The following is a 20,029-nucleotide window of genomic DNA, read 5'->3' as shown; positions in this document are numbered from 1 at the left end:
AAAAACCTAAATCCTCTCTATCAATTTAGATTCCTTAAGAAAGTTTATTAAATAACGTAAGTATTCAGATGAAGATGAATATCCCAAAATATCTGGTATTTTTAACTGTAATTTGTTCTTTAGAAGTCTATATTTTAATCTCCTCCTCTCCTCAGAGTACTTTGTACAAAACAACAAAACATGTTCTACTGTCTCTTCTTGAAAACAAAAATCACAATTACCTGTTGGATGTTTCCCCATTTTAAATAGTGTACTGTTTAAACCCGTATGCCCAAAACGTAACCTGGATATAATGTTTTCTTCTTTTCTACTTCTTCCTGTTCCCCTCATTGCACCAACTTTCCTTTGAATACTATAAAACCATCTACCAGTTCTTTCTTCTTCCCACTGCTTCTGCCATCTTTCCTTAACCTTTTGTTTTATAATAGATTTTATTTCCTCTTTACTAAATGGAATCAGAATCTCAATGTAACTGTTCTTTGAGGCTTGTTTTGCAAATTTATCTGCCAACTCATTTCCTTTTATTCCTATATGAGATGGAACCCATGTAAAATTAACAATTAATCCCATGGCCTGAATTCTATAAAGTATTAACTGAATCTCCAATAGAAGGTCCGGTCTACTATTCGACTGATTATTTTTAATTGAATATAACGATGAACTTGAATCAGAACAAATTAAACTTCTTAAAGGACGAACCTCTTCAATCCAACCTAAAGCCAAAATAATTCCCATCATTTCCCCTGTAAACACTGAGACACCATCAGAAATTTTCTTACATTTTTTAATATTAAATTCTGGAACGACAAATGACACCCCATTGTTGCTACTTAAATTTTTTGATGCATCTGTATACACTTGAACATAACCAAAGTATTTATTTTCTATATATGACTGCACTGAATATGATTCTGAAAAATGTCCTTTTTTCCTCTTCCCCAACAATGATAGATCCACAGTGATTTCCTGAAAAAGAGATGGATGGACCAGTGATAGAGGAACTGTTTGACTCATATTTATAGTTGATAAATCAAAATCTTTCACATTACTTTCTATCTCCCACCCAAAGGATTTCAAAGTCTTTTTCCCCTTTTCCCAACTAGGTTTTAAAATTTCTTGACATGGATGGTTTTCATAATGTCCCTTTAAATAACTCCAATAAGATAATCTTAACTGTAATCTTCTAAGGTAAAGTGGTAATTCCCCCATTTCAACTAACAAAGCTGAACTTGGAGTTGTTCTGATGGCTCCTGTACACAACCTCAAGGCTTGATACTGAATCATATCTAATTTTTTAAGAAGTGTTTCTGATGCTGATCCAAAGGCCAGGCTACCATAATCCAATACTGATCTAATTAAACCCGTATATATTGTTTTCAACGCTTTCCTCTCAGCGCCCCACTCTCTTCCCACCAAACACCTCATAACATTTAATACTCTCTTACATTTATCCACTACTTTTTGAATATGACTACTCCACGTGAGTTTTTCATCCATCCACAAACCCAAAAACTTAAATTCCTTTACTCTTTCTAAATCATGTTTATAGAGAAACAATTTTAGATCATTAGATACTTTCTTCCTAGTGAAAAATAAAGTCTTTGTTTTATCTATTGAAATTTTAAAACCCCAATTATATGACCATTCTTCTATACTATATATTGCTTCTTGTAATTTCTTAACTATAAATTTCAAGTTCGTACCTCTCTTCCAAATTGCTCCATCATCAGCAAATAATGAACAACCCATTCCATTCTCTAACTTATCAAACATATCATTAATCATAATAGAGAAAAACAAAGGACTCACAATACTTCCTTGAGGTGTTCCATTTTCAACAAAATATTTTTCTGACAATTGTTGACCTATTCTTACTTGTATAGATCTATTATGTAAAAAATCTTTTATCCAGTTAAACATTGATCCTCTAACCCCCATTTTCCTTAATTTAATTAAAAACCCTTCTTTCCACATCATATCATAAGCTTTCTCTATGTCAAAGAATACAGCCACCACACTCTCCTTATTAACTTGCCCTTTTCTGATTTCATGTTCTAAGCACAAGATAGGATCCATAGTACTTCTACCTTTCCTAAACCCACTTTGAAATTTTGACAAACACCCCTTCTTCTCCACAAAATAACTCAATCTTTCATTTATCATTCTTTCCATTGTTTTACATATATTTGATGTTAACGCAATCGGCCTATAACTTGTCGGATTTGACTTCTCTTTCCCTGGCTTTAAAATTGGAACTATAATTGCTTCCTTCCATGCCACAGGTAAATAATCCCCTTCCCATATCTTATTAAAGAAATCTATTAATATCTTTTTAGATGAATTACTAAGTTTTTCCATCATATTATATGAAATATTGTCTTTTCCTGGAGAAGAATTTTTTGTTTTCCTTAAAGCATTGTTTAATTCAAATAATGAGAAGGAATGATTCAATAAATCATTATATTCTGTATCTACTTCTAATAAATTAGTATTTTCCCTAATTATAGAATTTCTTTTCCTTATTTCTTCTGTATTTAAATTATTGCTACTATGAATTTCAACAAATTTCCTACCCAGCATATTTGCTTTCTCCTCCTCATTTAGAGCTATTTCATCTCCATTCTTAAGAACTGGATACCCATATTCACTTCTAATTCCATTCATTCGTTTAATCATTCCCCAAATTTTTGAAATTTTTGTTTCCCTTCCTACTGAATTACAAAAATTTCCCCAATAAACCTTTTTAGCACTTTTGACCATTCTTCTAACCAGAGCTTGTGACTTTTTGTATTCCAGAAAATTCTCAAAATTCTGATTTCTCTTTAACAATCTAAAGGCTTTATTTCTAGATTTAATTGCTACATCACATTCATTTGTCCACCATGATACTATTTTCTTCTTATACTTTCCTTTTTTCCTTTGAATTGTTTCACATGCTGCTCCTAAAATAGCTTCACAGATAGAAGAGTTTACACTATCTATATCCAAATCTAGATTAACCTTTAACATATTTTCATCACTTATTATTTTATATTTTTCCCAATCAACATTTCTAAATATCCATTTTTCTATATTTATATTATCATCTTTCCCCATTTCTAATCCAATTTCAATAACAATAGGATAATGATCACTTCCCAATGTTGATTCTTTTAAAATTTTCCAATTACTAATCCCGGCAAAATTCACTGATACTAGAGTTAGATCTAGCGCTGATTCATTTCCGTTTCTAATATCAATTCTCGTCCCTTCTCCATTATTAATACAAACCAATTGTTTCTTATCCATTATTTGTTCTACCACTTCTCCATTTGCATCATTTTTATGACCCCACACAGTGCTAAAGGCATTAAAATCTCCACAACAAACTAAATTTCTTCCTAGATTTGTAAACATTTCCTCCATTTGATCTAAATTCAGTTTTTTACAGGGATTATAAAAATTTAATATCCTAATGCTTTCTTTATTAACCCAAATTTCCACAGATAGCCATTCTAAAGATGATCCTTTATCTACAAACCTATACTGAATTCCTTGCTTAACAAATATTACGCAACCTCCTCCACTTTCTTGTTCCCTATCCCTTCTAATGCTATCATATCCCGATATCACAAAGTCTAGCTCTGGTTTAAGCCATGTTTCCTGAACACAAATAATATCTGGTTTAATTTCCAAACAATTTATATATCCTTTAAATTCTTGACCATTTGCTATTAGACTTCTTGCATTCCATTGCAAGATAATCATTACAGTTTTCCTTCACCTTGTTTTCCATGTATTTCAAGCTTTTTATTTATTATTTCCCAAGATAAATCCTTCACGGCTAAATATTTTTCTGCACCTTTCACTATAATTTTAATTTTTTCTGTTTTCTGTTTTACCTGATCAGTGCAGTTGATAACATATGCCATGAATAATATTAGTTTGTCCATTGTGATTTCCATTCCTGATTTAGACATTTGGCTGGGCTCAGCACTTGTACTAGGCATTGCCTGTTGATTTTTCTGAACCATTCTTTTCTCTTGAACACTATTTGCTGCCTCTGCATAAGTGATGTTTTTAATTGTTCTCAGCTGTTGAATTTCTGCTGCCTTTTTCCTTACCTCACAACCTCCATATGCTGCATTATGCTGACCACCACAGTTACAACATTTCATTTGTACATCCACTCCACATTCATCATATCGATGATCTCCTCCACATTTGGCACATCTTTGCTTCCCTTTACATACTGCTGCGATATGACCATATCTTTGGCATTTAAAACAGCGCAGAGGGGGAGGGACATATGGTCTCACAGGAAAACTCATGAATCCAATTTTAACCTTATCTGGAAGGACTTCTCCTTGAAACTCCAGAAGAATCGATAGGCTCTCTACTTTTTCTCCATTCACATGCTTTAACAATCTTTTCAATCTCCGTACTTCTCCCCCCTGAATATTCTTTTTGAGTCTTTCTAAATCTTCCTCCAGCGGAATACCAGTGATAACACCACGTGATACTCTATTTTCTCCGACCATTAGTTTCTCACTAACTACTTTTCTGCAAATGTTGTCAATCTGCATACATTTGTTCTTTTGATCTTCAGATTTGCATTTTATCAACATGTTCCCATCTCGTAATGTTTTAACAAACTCCACCTCCCCTAGCTTCTTTTTTATTTCTCTTGAAACCTGTATTGGACTTAGGTTAATGTTCATATCCTCCTTCCTGAATTTAAGAATTACCTTAAACTCTTCGTTTGTCACTTTCTTTCTGACTGCTCTGTTTTCTTCATCTGAGCTGCAGTCTTCCAAACTTCGCTTACTATTCTGGCTACCAATTTCCCTGTCCTCTTTCAAACCCTTATCCTTACCTCTACCTCTTCCTCTTCCTACCGGAGTCCAGTTGTCAAAATCCATATCATCATCCTCACCACCCCCATCTACCTTAGTTGTCATCCCAATCCAGTCTCACACCAGTTTATGCCAACCGCCAAAATTTTTGCTTCCTCTTTCGACTGCCTCCAAACCAAACTCTTCCTCTTCAGCCCTGTTTCTTTCTGTCTTAGCCTCTCGTGTCTGTGTTTGTTTCATCTACCTCTTCCCATCTTCGTTTGTCACCTGTTTACCAGCCACGCCCATCTTCACCTGTCAGTAATTATGATCACTCACCTGTGCCCACTTGCCTCATTTTCCTCTGTTTAAAACCCTGTCACTTTCTTCACTACTCCATTGGATCATTGTTCATTGTTCTTTTGTTCTCGTTCCTGATTTTCTCGTTCCTGAGTCTTGTTCCGTCCGTTTCCGTGTTCCATCTGTTCACTTGGATTTTAGTTTATGTTTTTGTTTCACTGCCTCATCAGCTTTTGTTTTTGAATTAATAAATTAGTTTTCTTTTAGTTTTTAGTATGAGTCTGCTCTCTGGGTTCGCCTCCTTCACCACGAAATCTGACAGTTATCTTTGTATTCAGTTTTATTGTTCATTTATTTGTTTTATATTGAAGTGTCTTCAAGTGGTGGACGTTCTTCTGGGTCTTCAGCGGCGAAGTAAATGATCACAGTACATTCAATTCCCTTTATGGTGATAAGCTGGGATTTTCAAATGCGCAACAGATAACACCTCCATATATGCATTCACTGCAGTAGCTTCAGACAATCAGGAGCGTAGGAGCCCACAATCCAATTCCTAAGAAAGGATTGTAAGAAGACAATGTCTCAAAATGGGAACTCAGGCCCCATCGCCTGATGGCACAGATGTAGCCCAGTTACCTCAATATCTTTACTTTTTTTTTATCTTGTTTTTTGTTTTAACTGTGAAACACTTATGGCTATTTTTGCTTGTGCTATATCAATAAATTTGACTTTGGCCCTCACTGATAAACACTACAAATTTTTCATCCAAGAGGGGTCAATTTTAACAGTAACTTTGATTTATAAATTAAAAGGATTAGCATTATTTAAAGGATTACATATCACTTGACGTCTTTTATAACAGAGTTTTAGACTGAAATTTTCTTAAGCTGAGAAAAGTCAGAATTGTATCCATTTTGATCAAACCTCGGTAATGACCTTATGGACAATCTTATCCATAAGATGTGTTAGTCATCTCCGTGATATACTCTAAATGCTATCAGCTACTACCATATGAAATTTAGCTCAATACATGTAAAACTGACTGTTACTGTTTAGCTATTTTTGTACTGAGTAATGTTGATTAGCTGTGGTAGCCATCTTGAATTGGGGTGACTCTAAAAGTTAATCAGCTTATGATGTACATCAAATGATTACTTTCTGGGAGAGTTTCCATAAAACTTATCTGGTTGTTCTTGACATATTTTGCCAACAGACTACAGTCTGACTCCAGTCGTTAATGGCAAAGTTTAAAAAACAGATCTCACTCAATCACTCAGTGCTCAGAATATGTATTGAGGATGACTCTCAGCTACAACCACAACAAACTGGAGCTCAACATCTGTAAAATTGTCTGAGTTATAGGCATTTTTGTGTTACTTGATGCGGTCGTCATCTAAATTTAGATTAACTGACAAGATTAGTTAGTTGTAGATATACAACTTAATGATCATTTTCTGAAAGTTTCATTAAAGTCTAGTCATTTTGTTAATTATACAGACAGATTATAACTGACCTTCGGTAGCGAGCAACAATAGTTAACTGACTGCAGTGTAGTGATTGTTATCATATTCCCAAACTGTGGGGCGCAGTGCCATTGCAGGGGGGCCGCGAGAAGTGGTGTGGATGAATGAAAAAAAAAAAAAAAAACAGTGCCTGACTAAGCATAATAGACAGGTTTTTAACTCCATTTTGCACAGAGGCTTTTTTAAAATGTATTGATGATAGCAAAGTTGAATATTGTTATAAATAAAAAAAAAGAAATGTTTGAAATAACACTGACAGCAAAGAATACTCTTCTACAATATAGAACTAAGAAAAACAAAACAATTACACAAAAGTGTTTCACTGTAAAGATGGGTTGTAGTTTGTTTTGTTGCAGCCTGAAGTGTGAAATAAACTTTGTTGTACTGTTTTGGCTTTGTTCTTTTCTTGTTGACTTTCTGTTTTTTGAGAGATTTTATGATTTTTGAGTGTTCAGCTTGTCATCAATCTCTCCCTGTGCTTGCTGTCATTTCCAGTACTTTTCTTTACAGTTAGTTCTGTTCCTCAGTCCTGCCTCTCCCACTCACACCTGTCCCCTGTGATTATTAGTCTCACCTGTCAACACTTAATTCATCAACCTCAGCCTTCTTAAGCTCCTTTTACCAGTCCATCCCCAGATAGCACACGATGTTAAATCAACGTTGAATTATAGTCAGAATGGTTGATATTTGGTTGAAGTCAACAACTGACGATGGATCAACCATGAAACAACCATCCAATTCTAACCGTTGAAACTGTGTCATTGAATCAATGTTGTTTTGTGGTTGAAATTTAATGACTGAAATGCCGATGTCTGATCAATGTCTGATCAATGTTGAATCAATGTCAGCTGTTTTGCCACACCCCTTCCCCTCCTTTTATTAGTGAGTGGGGGTTATCACGTTTTAAATTAAGCACTGCAGAGGATATTCGGTGCTGATTCCTTTCTGTACATTTTCTTACTTGTTCATAACAATTCTTCCTGACTGTTTGTGTGTGATATATTGACATGAAAACATCTAAGAAGACAACTGTAGGCAAACAGGTGCAGTTTGTGTACACACCAGAACCTGGACATAGGAGCGGATAACACCCCTCAACAAAGTGAGGGGAGGGGATAATAAGAAATTGTATGTGATATACACTCTATCTTTATGACTTTCTTTTGTGTCTTTCAGCTGCTGCTCACCAGTTTGAGGCAAGGCTAACTGACCGAAATTACAGCAAAACTGTAAAGAAATGGTTTTGCTATGCGCCAGAGCGGGAGGGAGGCATTGGAAGGCAACCAAAGGGACGGCAACAAGAATGAAATTAAATAAAATGTTTATGGAATGCCATGTTGTTATTTTTAAGTCTGTGTGACCACATTTTAGGAATTTAGGTAATGTAAGCTAATTTTGAATGACATGATACCCATCGTCACCAGAATTATGTGTTTAACACCAGTAAACCTTTAAGGGTATGTTATGATGTAGACCTATCAGACCAAAAGGTGTACATGAATCAATGATTCTTTAACTTAGATTCAATATACGATCAACCCAAATGTGGAAGAAGATCCACATTCAGATGATGGTTGAATCAACATTGATTCCTTATGGATTCAATGTAACATCAACACAAATATGCATGCAGATCCACAGTCAAATGAGTGCTGAATCAACATTGATTCAATGTAAACTCAGAAATATGCGTGCAGAACCACGTTCAGATGAAGGTTGAATCAACGTTGATTCCTAACTGATTCATTGTAATATCAACACATATATGCATATAAATTGACATACAGATGATGGTTGAATCAACATTGATATAATGTCAGTTATGGTTGAAACCCTAACGTTGATTCAACATACAAGTCACCGACCACTTTCAATGTTGTTTCAATGTCAGCCTTCAACGTTGAATCAATGTCTCTGCCTGACATTGATTCATTGTTGTTTAAACCATTCTGTGCTATCTGGGTCTGCAGTCTGCCATTGCGTTTCATGCTGTCATGAACCCAGGGATAATGTCCAGAGAGCGAAACCAAAACCACACATGGAGACGGAGCTGAAGGTAAGTGAGTTTTATTTACAGGTGATACTATATACAGTAAGCAGGTCTCGGGGGAGTCTGTAAAGTAAGGAGAAGCTGGGTGAGTCTCGGGTACGATTCTGGTCAGAGTAGTTTGCAAGATGGAGGTAATATTTTCTCTTGTTTTCTTACAGGTCCAGGAGCTGAGTTGCTGCGCTGAGGAGAGGAGGAGCGGTTCCAGGATGATCCAAGAAGGACGAGCCAGTTCCAGCAAGGTAGGTATCAGATAGGTTCCAGGTAAGTTTCCCTTAAGGTACGTAGTCGTGACGTGGCAAAACTTAAGTTGTAGGCAAGACAGAGAACGTAATTAGCACTTAGAGCAAAGTTAAGGTTAGACGCTGAGGCGGAGAATCTAACCCAGAAGGCTTGATGCTCCAGCGAGGATCTGATCTCAGTCTGCTGCTTAAATGCTGGATGGTCTCGTCAGTGGAATCCGGAACACCTGTGGAGTAAGGGTTAGTGACGCCGCCCAAAAGGCGGAGCTAAACCCAGATCCTCACACATGCCCTGTCTGGTTCCCCTCTTTCGCTGTTTGGGTTTTGTTATTTTGTATCTTTTTGCTGCTACACCAGCTTTTTGTTTTGTATTATCTTTTGGTGATTATTAAAGCTTTTAGTTTTTTGAGCTCCTCGTGTTGGTCTGCATTCTTGGGTCTGATCTCTCTACTAATCATGACAGAGAAATTCATTCAACTCCATCCTCTGGTTCATGCTAATGGTACAGACAAACAAACAGACAAAGATATGAGTGTAAAAACGCTATCCTTTCAACTTCAGCAGCAGACAATGATAATGTTCCGGTCCTTATTTTGGTTTTTATTTACAAACAGGTAGGGTGCACTTTGTAATGTAAACCCATGGTAATGGGAAGGGTTAAGAAACTGTAACCACAGAGCAGCTGTTGGTGAGAACTTGAGTAACTTGTTCATTTGTTGGGTCAAAGCCATTTTGGGAGGAACTTCACACTCGTCCTTGTGTGCACAAAGAAGAAGAACCTGTTTCTAGGTAGTTGCACAGCATTCAGCTCACCTGACAGGACTATTTGTGAACCAAGGTAGGGTACTGTTTTTTACTAAACATAAAATATAATATAATAAAATACACAATATAACTTTGATCGACTTTTTCTTAGATAAATCTATATGCCATAAAAACATGCAATATGAGAAAAGTTTATCAAAATGATCCACATTTTTACTAAATGGTAAAATGAGTTTTTGAATTTTAAACTATGTGCCAGTGCTCTTCACCAATGTATTAGATGAACATATTACAAGTGTTTTGAACAGTATCATTTTTCTCAATGCATTTTATGCCTTTGGTTAAGTTTGTGTTTGAGAAAGAAAACAAAAAGCAGCCTTCTTGGCTCTGTTTCAAGTCTGAAATATTTTCAATGCTTGGAAAGTATCAAAATAACCTGTCGCCTTCAAGCATTCTGCCAAAAATCTTTTCTTTACAATCAGTTTCAAAAGTTTTCATCGCTACTATCTGTAACTGTTTTTTGTATCCCAACTCAGCAACAAATTTAATATTCTGCTGGTTTTGAAACCAATTAAAGTACTTACTGACTCAAAAATCTTCACTTTTCTGAACTGTGAAAGAACTTTGCTGTTAGGATTTTTACATAGAATATTTAATACAGACTTACTTATGCTCTTGTATTGAGTAATTAAGAGATCTAAATTTTGGCAATAGCATGAAATATATCAAGTTTTAAAAGATGCACAATACTGGGTGTTTTGGCCACATTACAGTTATCTTTAATTTCTATAATAGTGACATAAGCTAACCTAGTGGTTTTATACCTAACCATAAAACTGAATTTCATGAAGGTCTTCAAGTCTGAAATGCAGGAATGACTCTAGCAAATAAAATAAGAGACTATCAGACAAAATTTTAAAGGGTGTCAGCAGAGCTATTACATGGAATTCCAACATCTATCAACTTTCTTTTCTAATGCCAAATAGAAATTTTAGTCTTTTATTTTGGGATATGTATCTGTATAAACTGTACAAGAAGTTAAAGAGAACCAAAATTAAAATAAATAAATAAAAAGATATTCTGCAGACTTAATGTACAGAAGACTGCATGTCTGGATGGAGTATCAACAACTGCTCTGAAATTCTGTTCGGCACACTTAGCTCCTCTATTCTTTTAGATATATCAGGAATCCATCATTGAGCATCATGTGCCCCAATGCTTGAAAAGAGCTATCATCCTCCCAGGACCAAAGAAGCTTAGAGTGCATTCACACCAGCCCTGTTTAGTCCGCTTCAATCGAACTCTAGTTCGTTTGCCTAGAAAGTCCAGTTTGTTTGTGGAGATGTGAATGCTCAATCGAACTCTGATGAGGACCAAAAAACCTAACTTTGGTCCGCCTAAAAACTTTTGGAGTGGTTTGAATGCATATGTGAATGCAAGCAGACTGGAGACTGCTCCAAAACCAGGAAGCGGACTATAGCACAGGGCCTTTTGGGTAAATACAACCAAAACAAACACGCGTTTCTACCAATAGCGGGAGAAATGGCTTGTGGTCAGATGTTGTGTGAAAAACAACATTCACCATGGTCTTCTGCCTCATTTTTCACTCATGCTGAGCCCATTATTGAAAAATATTTGTTTGGCACATGTACCACAGACAAAACAGAAATCCTAAAACCACTGAAATTTGACGCCACTCCATTTTTGTTTACTTTTCCAGAAGAAGGAAGTTGCGCTCAGTGTCTTCTCCAGAGGTTTTTGTGTCATTTCCTTCAGTAATTCTTATTGCAGCGTCACCACAGGCAAGAAGGGGGAAACAGTTGCTCAAAGGGTTTAGCTCGATTGACTCAGTGCAGTGTGACTGAGAATGGCACCAGCTGAAAATGGAACAAATGTTGCAATTGTCCCCAATCAAACCGAATCTACCGAACTATCAGGTGTGAATGCACCCTTAAAGTTACCAGTCTGAATGGCTACCAACCTGTTGCTCTCACGTTGGTAGCCATCAAGTGCTTTGAAAAGCTGATTTTGTCCTTCCTCAGAACCAGAGGATTAAGCTAGGCAGTAAACAGACTGGAAAACAACAATAGCTGATGATGGATCTGCACAATTCCAGTATCAGTAGACGGGTTTGGAAGATAGCACAGGACCCAAGTCATACGGCACATCACCTTTTTTAAAAACTGACATCTGGCCAGAGGTTCTCTGCTGTCAGAATACACACACACACACACTGTAGTCTCCCTTGTTAATGGTATTTCCTTTACTGCAGTATAACCAGGAATAAGTCCCGCGTACAGATTCCTGTACATTTGGCAAAATAAATGTGATTGATTGATTGATTGATTGATTGATTGATTGGTTGATTGATTGATTGATTGATTGATTGATTGATTGATTGATTGATTGATTGATTGATTGATTGATTGATTGAAATGGTAAAGTAACAAAAAACTGAGCTCACAATTCTTCAGTACTTATAAATGCACTGGAGGGCGCTTGAGAGACCCATCCAAGATGGCCTGTCATTAAGGTGTCTACGTTTATAATGGCTATGGTTAGAACAGCTTGTCCGATGTTCTCTGCTAACATGTTTGATATGTCCAGAGGAAAAAAGTGATGGAAAAATACTATACATAAGAGAAAACTGAAGTGATTTAGTATGGCCAGCAGCTCTTTTTCTTCTGCTACTTCTGGTGTTTTTTGTTGGTTTGGCCAGAAGTGTGTGTATATATAGAGGTTTGACTTTTAATTTGATAGTCCACTTCCAATTTTTGGCACGGAATTTGCATATTAGCTAAATATTTAGGTCCGAGCTAAATGTTTAGTTTGGAAATTAAATATTTAGCTTGGACATAAACATTTAATTTGTAAACTAAATTTTTAGTGTGGAGATAAATATTTAGTTTGGAACTATGACATTTATAAATGTATGAATGACATGGTGAAAATATGACTGAAAAAAAAAAACTTTTTTTTTAATGAAAGGCTAAATAAACCAAAATATTGCTGTTAATTTTTGACTGTGTAACTTTACAAACGGCACCCCATACTCACAAACCATTTTCTTTTTCAGTACCGATACCCAAAGAAGTTCAAAAATATTTCCCACTGAATGACTCATTAACCGCATGTTATTCTTCAAACAGAAATATGGCCACTGCATTGTCTGAGGAGCAGTTTCTGTGTCCCATCTGCCTGGATAGCTTCAACAACCCTGTGTCCATCCCATGTGGCCACAATTTCTGCTTAGAATGTATCACACATCACTGGGATTTGAGCAGTAGCTCATATTGCCCCATGTGCAAAGAGATCTTCCTGAACCGACCAAACCTCAGGGTAAATGTAGGCCTAAGAGACATCACCGAACAATTTAGGAAGTATGTAGATATTTTGTTTGTGCGTTTTAAACTATATTGGTGGTTATTTTTCTGAACCTAATCAGTTTTTCATTCAACTGAAAGGTCGGTGAAGAAGAAACCAGTACCAGCAAAAAGACAAATCTCAAGAAAAGCCTCAAAATCTGATGACATACATTGTGACATTTGTAATGAAAACAAGTTAACAGCAGTCAAGTCATGCCTTGTCTGCCAAGTATCTTATTGTGAAACACACCTGACACCTCATCTGAGGGATCCAATGATGACGAAGCACAGGCTGACTGATCCAGCTACCTTCAGCACCCGCCACCTCTGCAGAAACCACAACAAGACCCTGGAGATGTTCTGCAAGAGAGACCAGACACCTGTTTGTATGAAATGCACAGAGACAGACCATAAACACCATGAAGTTGTCCCTATGGAGAAGGAAAGCAGGAGGATCAAGGTGAAGAGAACAGGTCTATTGTATCTTTTTATTCAGTCATAATCATCCATGATATACAAAACACAATGTCTATTTATTTGTGACTTTTTTTTAATCTGAATCTATTAATTTTGTAACCTCATCTGCAGCTGTCCATGATTAAATAGTTTTGTCCAAGTTTGGTTAAGAATAAACTAATTGCTAATTTCTTGTATGCACCAAATTAAACTAGTGGAAAGAGTTATGATAATCTTCAATGTTTTTAGACTCAAATAAAGAAGATTCAAGCTGAGATTGAAAACATGATCCAGACCAGGATAAAAAAGACAGAAGACATCAAAAACTCAATGGAACAAAGCAAAGTAAGACTTATTTTGTGTGTTTTTTCCATTCAAACCTTTTTCCAGCTAAGTTCTCAGAGCCTTTCAATATTTTGACTGAATCCTTTGCACTAGGTTTAATGTTGATACTACCATTCTATCAAAACCTAAAAACAAATTCTGTAGATTTTATTTTTTCAATGAGTATTTGTCACATGTGTGGCTGCTGCATTTTCCACTCACTTAGTAATACAGGTTTTCATTTCTCATATCCCATGGATGTTTTTGATTCTTTAGACAAGAGAAATTACAGAAAATGTCTGGATAGTGTTAGGGAACCATTTTAAATTAGGCTTGAAAGGCACTCAATGACATAAATTGCTAATCCTCTTTGAACCCCTTCACACTTGATGACAACTTCAGTGCAATGTAAAAAAAAATCATCCAGAATTTAGAAGGTCTTTGTAATTTTGGTGAGGTCATGAGGCCTTCCTGCATGCATGGTTTAGTCAAAGAGAATTCGAAGCAGGACTGGCCATGCTGCCCTCATGTCTAGGCTGATCATGACCAGGTCATGGAAGCATGGCCATGATCTGGTGCAGAGAAGAACATGAGACATTTATTAGTCTGGTGACCATTTCATGAAAGCTGCAGAAACTTTAGAGTAATCTTTAATTTATTTCTGATCAAACATTTGCTTCTTTTAAAAATATATAGTTTCATCCCTTTCTTTTTTCTTAATTTTCATTTTGATTTATGCATATCTGCAGATAGATAAAGAAAGAGAGACAGAATCAAGTGAGCAGCTTGCCACAATGACAGTAAGTGCCATTGAGAGAAGTCAAGCTTTGCTCATAGAGGAGTTTGAACAAAAACACCAAGCAGCAGAAAGGAACGCAGAGGAGCTTCTTGATGAGCTTGAAACAGAGACTAGTGAGCTGCACAGCAGACACACTGAGCTGGAATACCTGGAGGACATCAAGGACCCTCTGCATCTTCTGCAGGTTAGACACCTACTAAATATTGATGTGAGCTTATTTTAGGAGTTCAACACAATTGGCAAAAAGATTTGAGTTAACACAGATTATCAATACTATGACAGTAAAAACAAGCTTGCTTCTGCCCGTTAAATATTTTTTGTTTTGCTCATGAGTAAAGTTTGTGATGCTGTTTTAGAGCTTCTCATGTTTGAGTACTCCAGTGTCCTCTAAAGACTGGTCTGAGGTCAGCATCGACCCATACTTTTACACAAGGACAGTGAGAGAAGCTTTCTCCAAGCTTGTGGACCTCTGCAAAGAACTTGAACAGAAAATATGTGCAGAAGGTCAGTGAGTCTTAAATTAGGTTACTATTGTAAACTATGATGAACTAATATTTTACTAATAGGCCTTTAGTGATTTAATCTGTAATAATATTATGTTTATGCTACACTGCAGCAAAAAAGTTATGCAATGTTGTTTCATAAAGATTTAAGCTACAGTGAAGTTTTCTGACAGTGCTCATCAAAACAAATACATCATTGTTTGCTAGTTTTGTATTCTAGCTGCTTTATAAAATGAAATAAATGATTTTTTGTTCCTTTGCAGAAGCAAGCAAGCTGAGTAAATATTCAGGTATGCGTAAATATCAACTTTCAAAACTACAAACCAAAATCCCCCATACCAAAACATTACAGACTTTAGTAACAATTGGTGATGTTTCAACTGTTTATTTTTGCTTTTCTTTTTCCAGTGGATGTAACTCTGGACCCTGCAACTGCTGCAGAGTGGTTAGTTTTATCCCCAGATGGTAAAAAGGTACACTGTACTGTGAGACTATGTTACATATGACTATACATTATTTAATGTTTTTGATATTTGTTAGCTGTTAATTCATATGACGATGGTGATCCACAGGTGAGCCTGAGCTCCCAACAAAGAAAACAGTTCCTCCCCAGTGACCCCCGCAGGTTCGACTCCTGTGTTGCTGTTTTGGGGAAACAGAGGTTCACTTCTGGGAGACATCACTGGGTGGTGAAGGTAAGAGATTAAGTGAAGTACAAATACTGATGAAATGCAAAAAAGAAACAATGTTGTTTGACTTATTGCATACTCAAGCTTGAAAAGAAACAGTAAATACTAAAATATAGACATTGTGATGTAATTATTTGAAGGAAAAGTCATGGTAAGAACTTTAAGATAAAAATTATATACTATGTTACTCTTAAAATGTTTGGTCAATTTTTTTATTTTTTTATTTTTGTAAAATCACAAACTTCACTTGCAAACTTTATAACGTCTGAAAAGAATATGCTAGGTATAATTTCATTTTACTGGTCTACAAGGACAACCTGTCTTTGGTTTCAATGTAAAATCAATAATTAGAGCTTCCACTGAAGTATGTTTATCCTGAAGCATTTACTGTTTACCACAGTCAGATTTTGTTTATAAAAAGTTCAAAAAACATTACTTAATTACCTAAACGGCTCAATGACTTGAATTGTGTGCTCATGTATGTATTTCTAGCAAAGATCAGAGTTGGAAAGAGTACTAAATTATTGTACATTTTTACCATTTACTTAAGTAAAAGTACAGTTACTCTGTTGAAATTTTACTCAAGTACAAGTAAAATTACTTGTATAAAAATCTACTCAAGTAAAAGTAAATAGTAAGTCATTAAATTTAGTAGGTAAGTCATTTAGTTACTTTTTTACAGCAGAAGGGCATTTCTCCTGAGGGGCACAAAGAAGAAGGAACTTTCCTTTTTCAAAATGAGCTCTTAAATTAAATAAAAAAGCCTCATAATTACCTCCACCAAGTAGGTTATTATTCTAATGAACAGATTTTGATATAATTTTTAGGAAATGTTGGGGATGTCACAACAAAACAAGTGAATAAATTTTGATGGTGAACTAGATCATGATCCAGATTGTACTGTCCTGCTCGGCTCTAAATTTTGAGCACAATTCATTCTTGTGGCTACAGTGACACAGTCCTTGATCACAGAGACATATGAATATATAAACATGAATTTTAAAACAGTGGAAAGTTTAAATATGTCAGACTTCTGTTAAAAAGAAGTTTAGGTTTTTTAAAGGGGACCTTGAACCAGTCAGGATAGGTGTGTGGGCTGTACAAAACATGTTCATTATATTTAATACACAAAATCATTCTCAGATATTGAGATTTCACCTGATCAGTTCTGTCTGTTTTGAGCTCATTTAAGAATGAGCGGTTTTAGGGCCATGTCACTATTATGCAAATTAGCTACTGTTGGCCACGGCCCCCAAACTCAGTTTTCCGTCTCAAAACATAAAAACTCTCTGAAGGATTAAACGCTACGGATCTGAATTACATTTATATCATTATTAATTCAAACTGAGGATTCTGACTTTGGAACAGGGGCACTTAGCGGTTCCGAACCAACATTTGTCAGGTAGGAGAGCGGCGATAATTGAGTCCAAAACCTGACTGGTAGCGGGTTGGGACAGCGGCAAAATAGACACAGTGAGCTGTTCAAACTACAACTTTCTTTGGCAATATCACAGGGACATTGCCATCAAAAATAAAATGAAGCCATGCAGCTCTGTTTTCCATGACTGGGAGAACATACAGTACATGGGCACTTGTTCTATATTACAGCTGACAACAAAACATTTTCCTTTCCAGCAGACACTGTTCAGCAGTAAAACCAGCAGAACTAGCATGATGGACTTCCCGTAATAAATGGGTGGAGTTCCACTTGGGTTGCTAGGTGAGGGGCTGGGCTCGGTTTAGGGTTGCTAGGTAACGGGGATTGTGACGCAATAATCCCGAGGTTTTTGAAACAGGTCGTTTTGCAGACACCAGAAAACATTTACTTATTGTCAAACAACGGCTGGGTGTTTTTTTTTTTGCACTTGGACTGCTTCTAGAAGCAGTAGATGCCGAAATGGAAGTACAACAACATGCAAAAAGTAAATTTAGCATAATAGGTCCCCTTTAAATTAATTTTTATGAGATTCTGGTGCTTGGTCAGTAGATTACTGAGGACTGGACTAAAAGTGAGGTTAACAGTTTAGCTGCTATCTGCTGCTCCATAGCAGGTGATGACTTCAACCTCAACCTTCAACTCTCAGTAAAAATCTCTGTCCATTCACTGATTTTTGTTAATTCTTAATGAGGTCAATCAGACTGACACAGTCTGATTGACCCATTTATATATCATCATAGTTATACCTGCTGCTGTAATATTTTTAACAGGTTGTCAAATAATATAAAACTAAAAACTCTGCTGTCATTTCTATAGTCAGTCAGTGCTTCACATTTAAATGCTGATCAAATGTTGCTGTTTTAACTTTCAAATTTAACCACAATGAAATATTTATTCGGGGTTATGGGCTAATTTTATTGTTTAATCTATAAAATGTCATTTATGGATCAAATTTTAGGTAAAATCATTTCATTTGACCAAAGCTCATTTTTTAAATTACCTCACATAACTTTCATCAAATATGAGAAATGTGCTTAAAACTTGAATACACTCATACTTTGGACCTCAAGAAGCTGCAGTTAGACTACAGTAAAAAATATGTGCATTGAACAAAATATTATCAGAACCATAATTTCAACAGTTTCTTCAAATAACTGGACTATCACTTTAACATTCAGAGAGCTGGTGATTTGATGTGACTGTTAATAAAATTATTTAAATACTTTCTGAGTCAAAATTCCAACTTCAGGTGTCATTTCATTTTATTTTTTTCAATTCGGTACTTTGAAATTTCAGCTTTTGAGAATGAATGGAATCCACCATAAGACTTTGTCCAAATGAAAATGATTTTAAAATGTTTACACATCAAACTGAAGTTAGGCATTTTGAGGTCTGATATGGTTTTATCTCACAGCAGCCGTCTGCTCTGCAACTTTTTGGTTCAGGTTGGAGATAAAACAGACTGGGATCTTGGTGTGGCCAAGGAGTCTATCAACAGGAAGGGCTCCATCACCGTCCGTCCTGACAACGGTTACTGGGCAATCTGCCGGAGGAAAGGTGAAAGTCTGCGTGCCTGCGCAGGACCCTCTGTTGTCCTGAATCTCCATGAAATCCCTCAAAAAGTTGGCATATTGCTGGACTATGAAGAAGGATCTGTGTCCTTCTACAACATGGAAGCCAAGACCCATATCTACACTTACAAAGGATGTACCTTCACTGAGCCTCTGTACCCATACTTTAACCCCTGTCTTCATGACAACGGGAAAAACACTACACCACTGGTTATCTGTCCAGTATAAACTGGACTTACTGTAAAGATGACAGCTCATTAAAATCTGAAGGTAAAAATCACCAAAAAAGTCTGAGGATCTGAACATGATAGTATTGGCCAGTCCAAGACAAACAGTCTCCACTAATGTGACTCATTGCTGGTACTTATTGAAATAATTTAAATTTGATGAAGCAAAGACATTATAAGGAAAACAGAGGGCTCGTCATTTAAGTTTATAACCAATGTCTCTTATAACCAATGTTTATAACCAATGTCCCTCAATGTTTGTCTCTTTTGTTGCTCTTCTGAATGTCATGTTTGTTAATGTTTGAGCAACCTAAGCATTTATTTGTAGTGTAGCTGCTGTGATCTGTGTACTTAAAGCCTGATTTTTTTTCAAAATGTATGTAAATGTAATGTTCCACTTCAACATGTACAAAAACATTTTCATTCTGAAGATTTTATCTCATTTAAGTTAACTGTTAGTTCACATATGAGAGAATTCTTGCTTCCAGTGTATTTTTGCACTGTTTGAGCCTGTTTTACATTTTACACGCTTTACTAATATGCTTATGTCCTGATTCCTTATATATGTTTAACATGTTCCGTAAGAGAAAGCTAAAAAGGATGGTAACAACTGGAAGCTGACATTTGATGTTTTATTGTATAATCTAATGTCCTGCTTGTGGAGCCAAATGTTACAATAAAAAAGGCTTTTGTGCACAGCTGAGGATCTCTGTTTGCAGTTGTTCATCATATTTTTTTCACCTCTAAAATTTTCTCACTATTTTATCAGCCCAATGTTTTTTAACTTTCTGTAATTATTTTTTCTGCACATATAAGCCAAACCTAAACTGAGAGAGTGAATAATGGCACAAGGAACACAAGGAAGCAAGAACATATATACAAGTGAGTAAATCAAAACACAGGAATCACAATAAAACAACAAAAGTAACAAAACACAGACATATGATCATGAAGACAAGAAAAAGC

The 20,029-nt window shown here is 35.9% G+C and overlaps 1 protein-coding gene across 1 annotated transcript; it reads left to right on the top strand.

The window, feature by feature from the left end:
* The first annotated feature begins 9,635 nt into the window (after window positions 1-9,635).
* On the top strand, window positions 9,636-19,767 carry LOC108248617 (E3 ubiquitin-protein ligase TRIM21-like). The gene is made up of 10 exons (XM_017437495.3): window positions 9,636-9,764; window positions 12,841-13,071; window positions 13,156-13,516; window positions 13,762-13,857; window positions 14,586-14,819; window positions 14,992-15,139; window positions 15,402-15,428; window positions 15,547-15,611; window positions 15,711-15,833; window positions 18,711-19,767. Exons 2-10 carry the CDS (start codon window positions 12,845-12,847, stop codon window positions 19,062-19,064), a joined length of 1,635 nt encoding a protein of 544 aa, XP_017292984.1. The 5' UTR covers window positions 9,636-9,764; window positions 12,841-12,844; the 3' UTR covers window positions 19,065-19,767.
* The last annotated feature ends 262 nt before the right edge of the window (window positions 19,768-20,029 follow it).

The sequence above is a fragment of the Kryptolebias marmoratus genome, linkage group LG7 (assembly GCF_001649575.2).
Source record: "Kryptolebias marmoratus isolate JLee-2015 linkage group LG7, ASM164957v2, whole genome shotgun sequence".
In the NCBI taxonomy this organism is placed as follows: domain Eukaryota; kingdom Metazoa; phylum Chordata; class Actinopteri; order Cyprinodontiformes; family Rivulidae; genus Kryptolebias; species Kryptolebias marmoratus.
The sequence above is the reverse complement of the archived record's forward strand: the minus strand, read 5'-3'. Positions and strand labels throughout refer to the sequence as shown.

Bases quoted from the DNA above. Each gene is read 5' to 3' on its own strand.
- LOC108248617 (XM_017437495.3), top strand. From the start codon at position 12,845: ATGGCCACTGCATTGTCTGAGGAGCAGTTTCTGTGTCCCATCTGCCTG. The intron at 15,140-15,401 runs GTCAGTGAGTCT...GTTCCTTTGCAG, and splicing joins ACAGAAAATATGTGCAGAAG to AAGCAAGCAAGCTGAGTAAA. The intron at 15,612-15,710 runs GTACACTGTACT...GGTGATCCACAG, and splicing joins TATCCCCAGATGGTAAAAAG to GTGAGCCTGAGCTCCCAACA.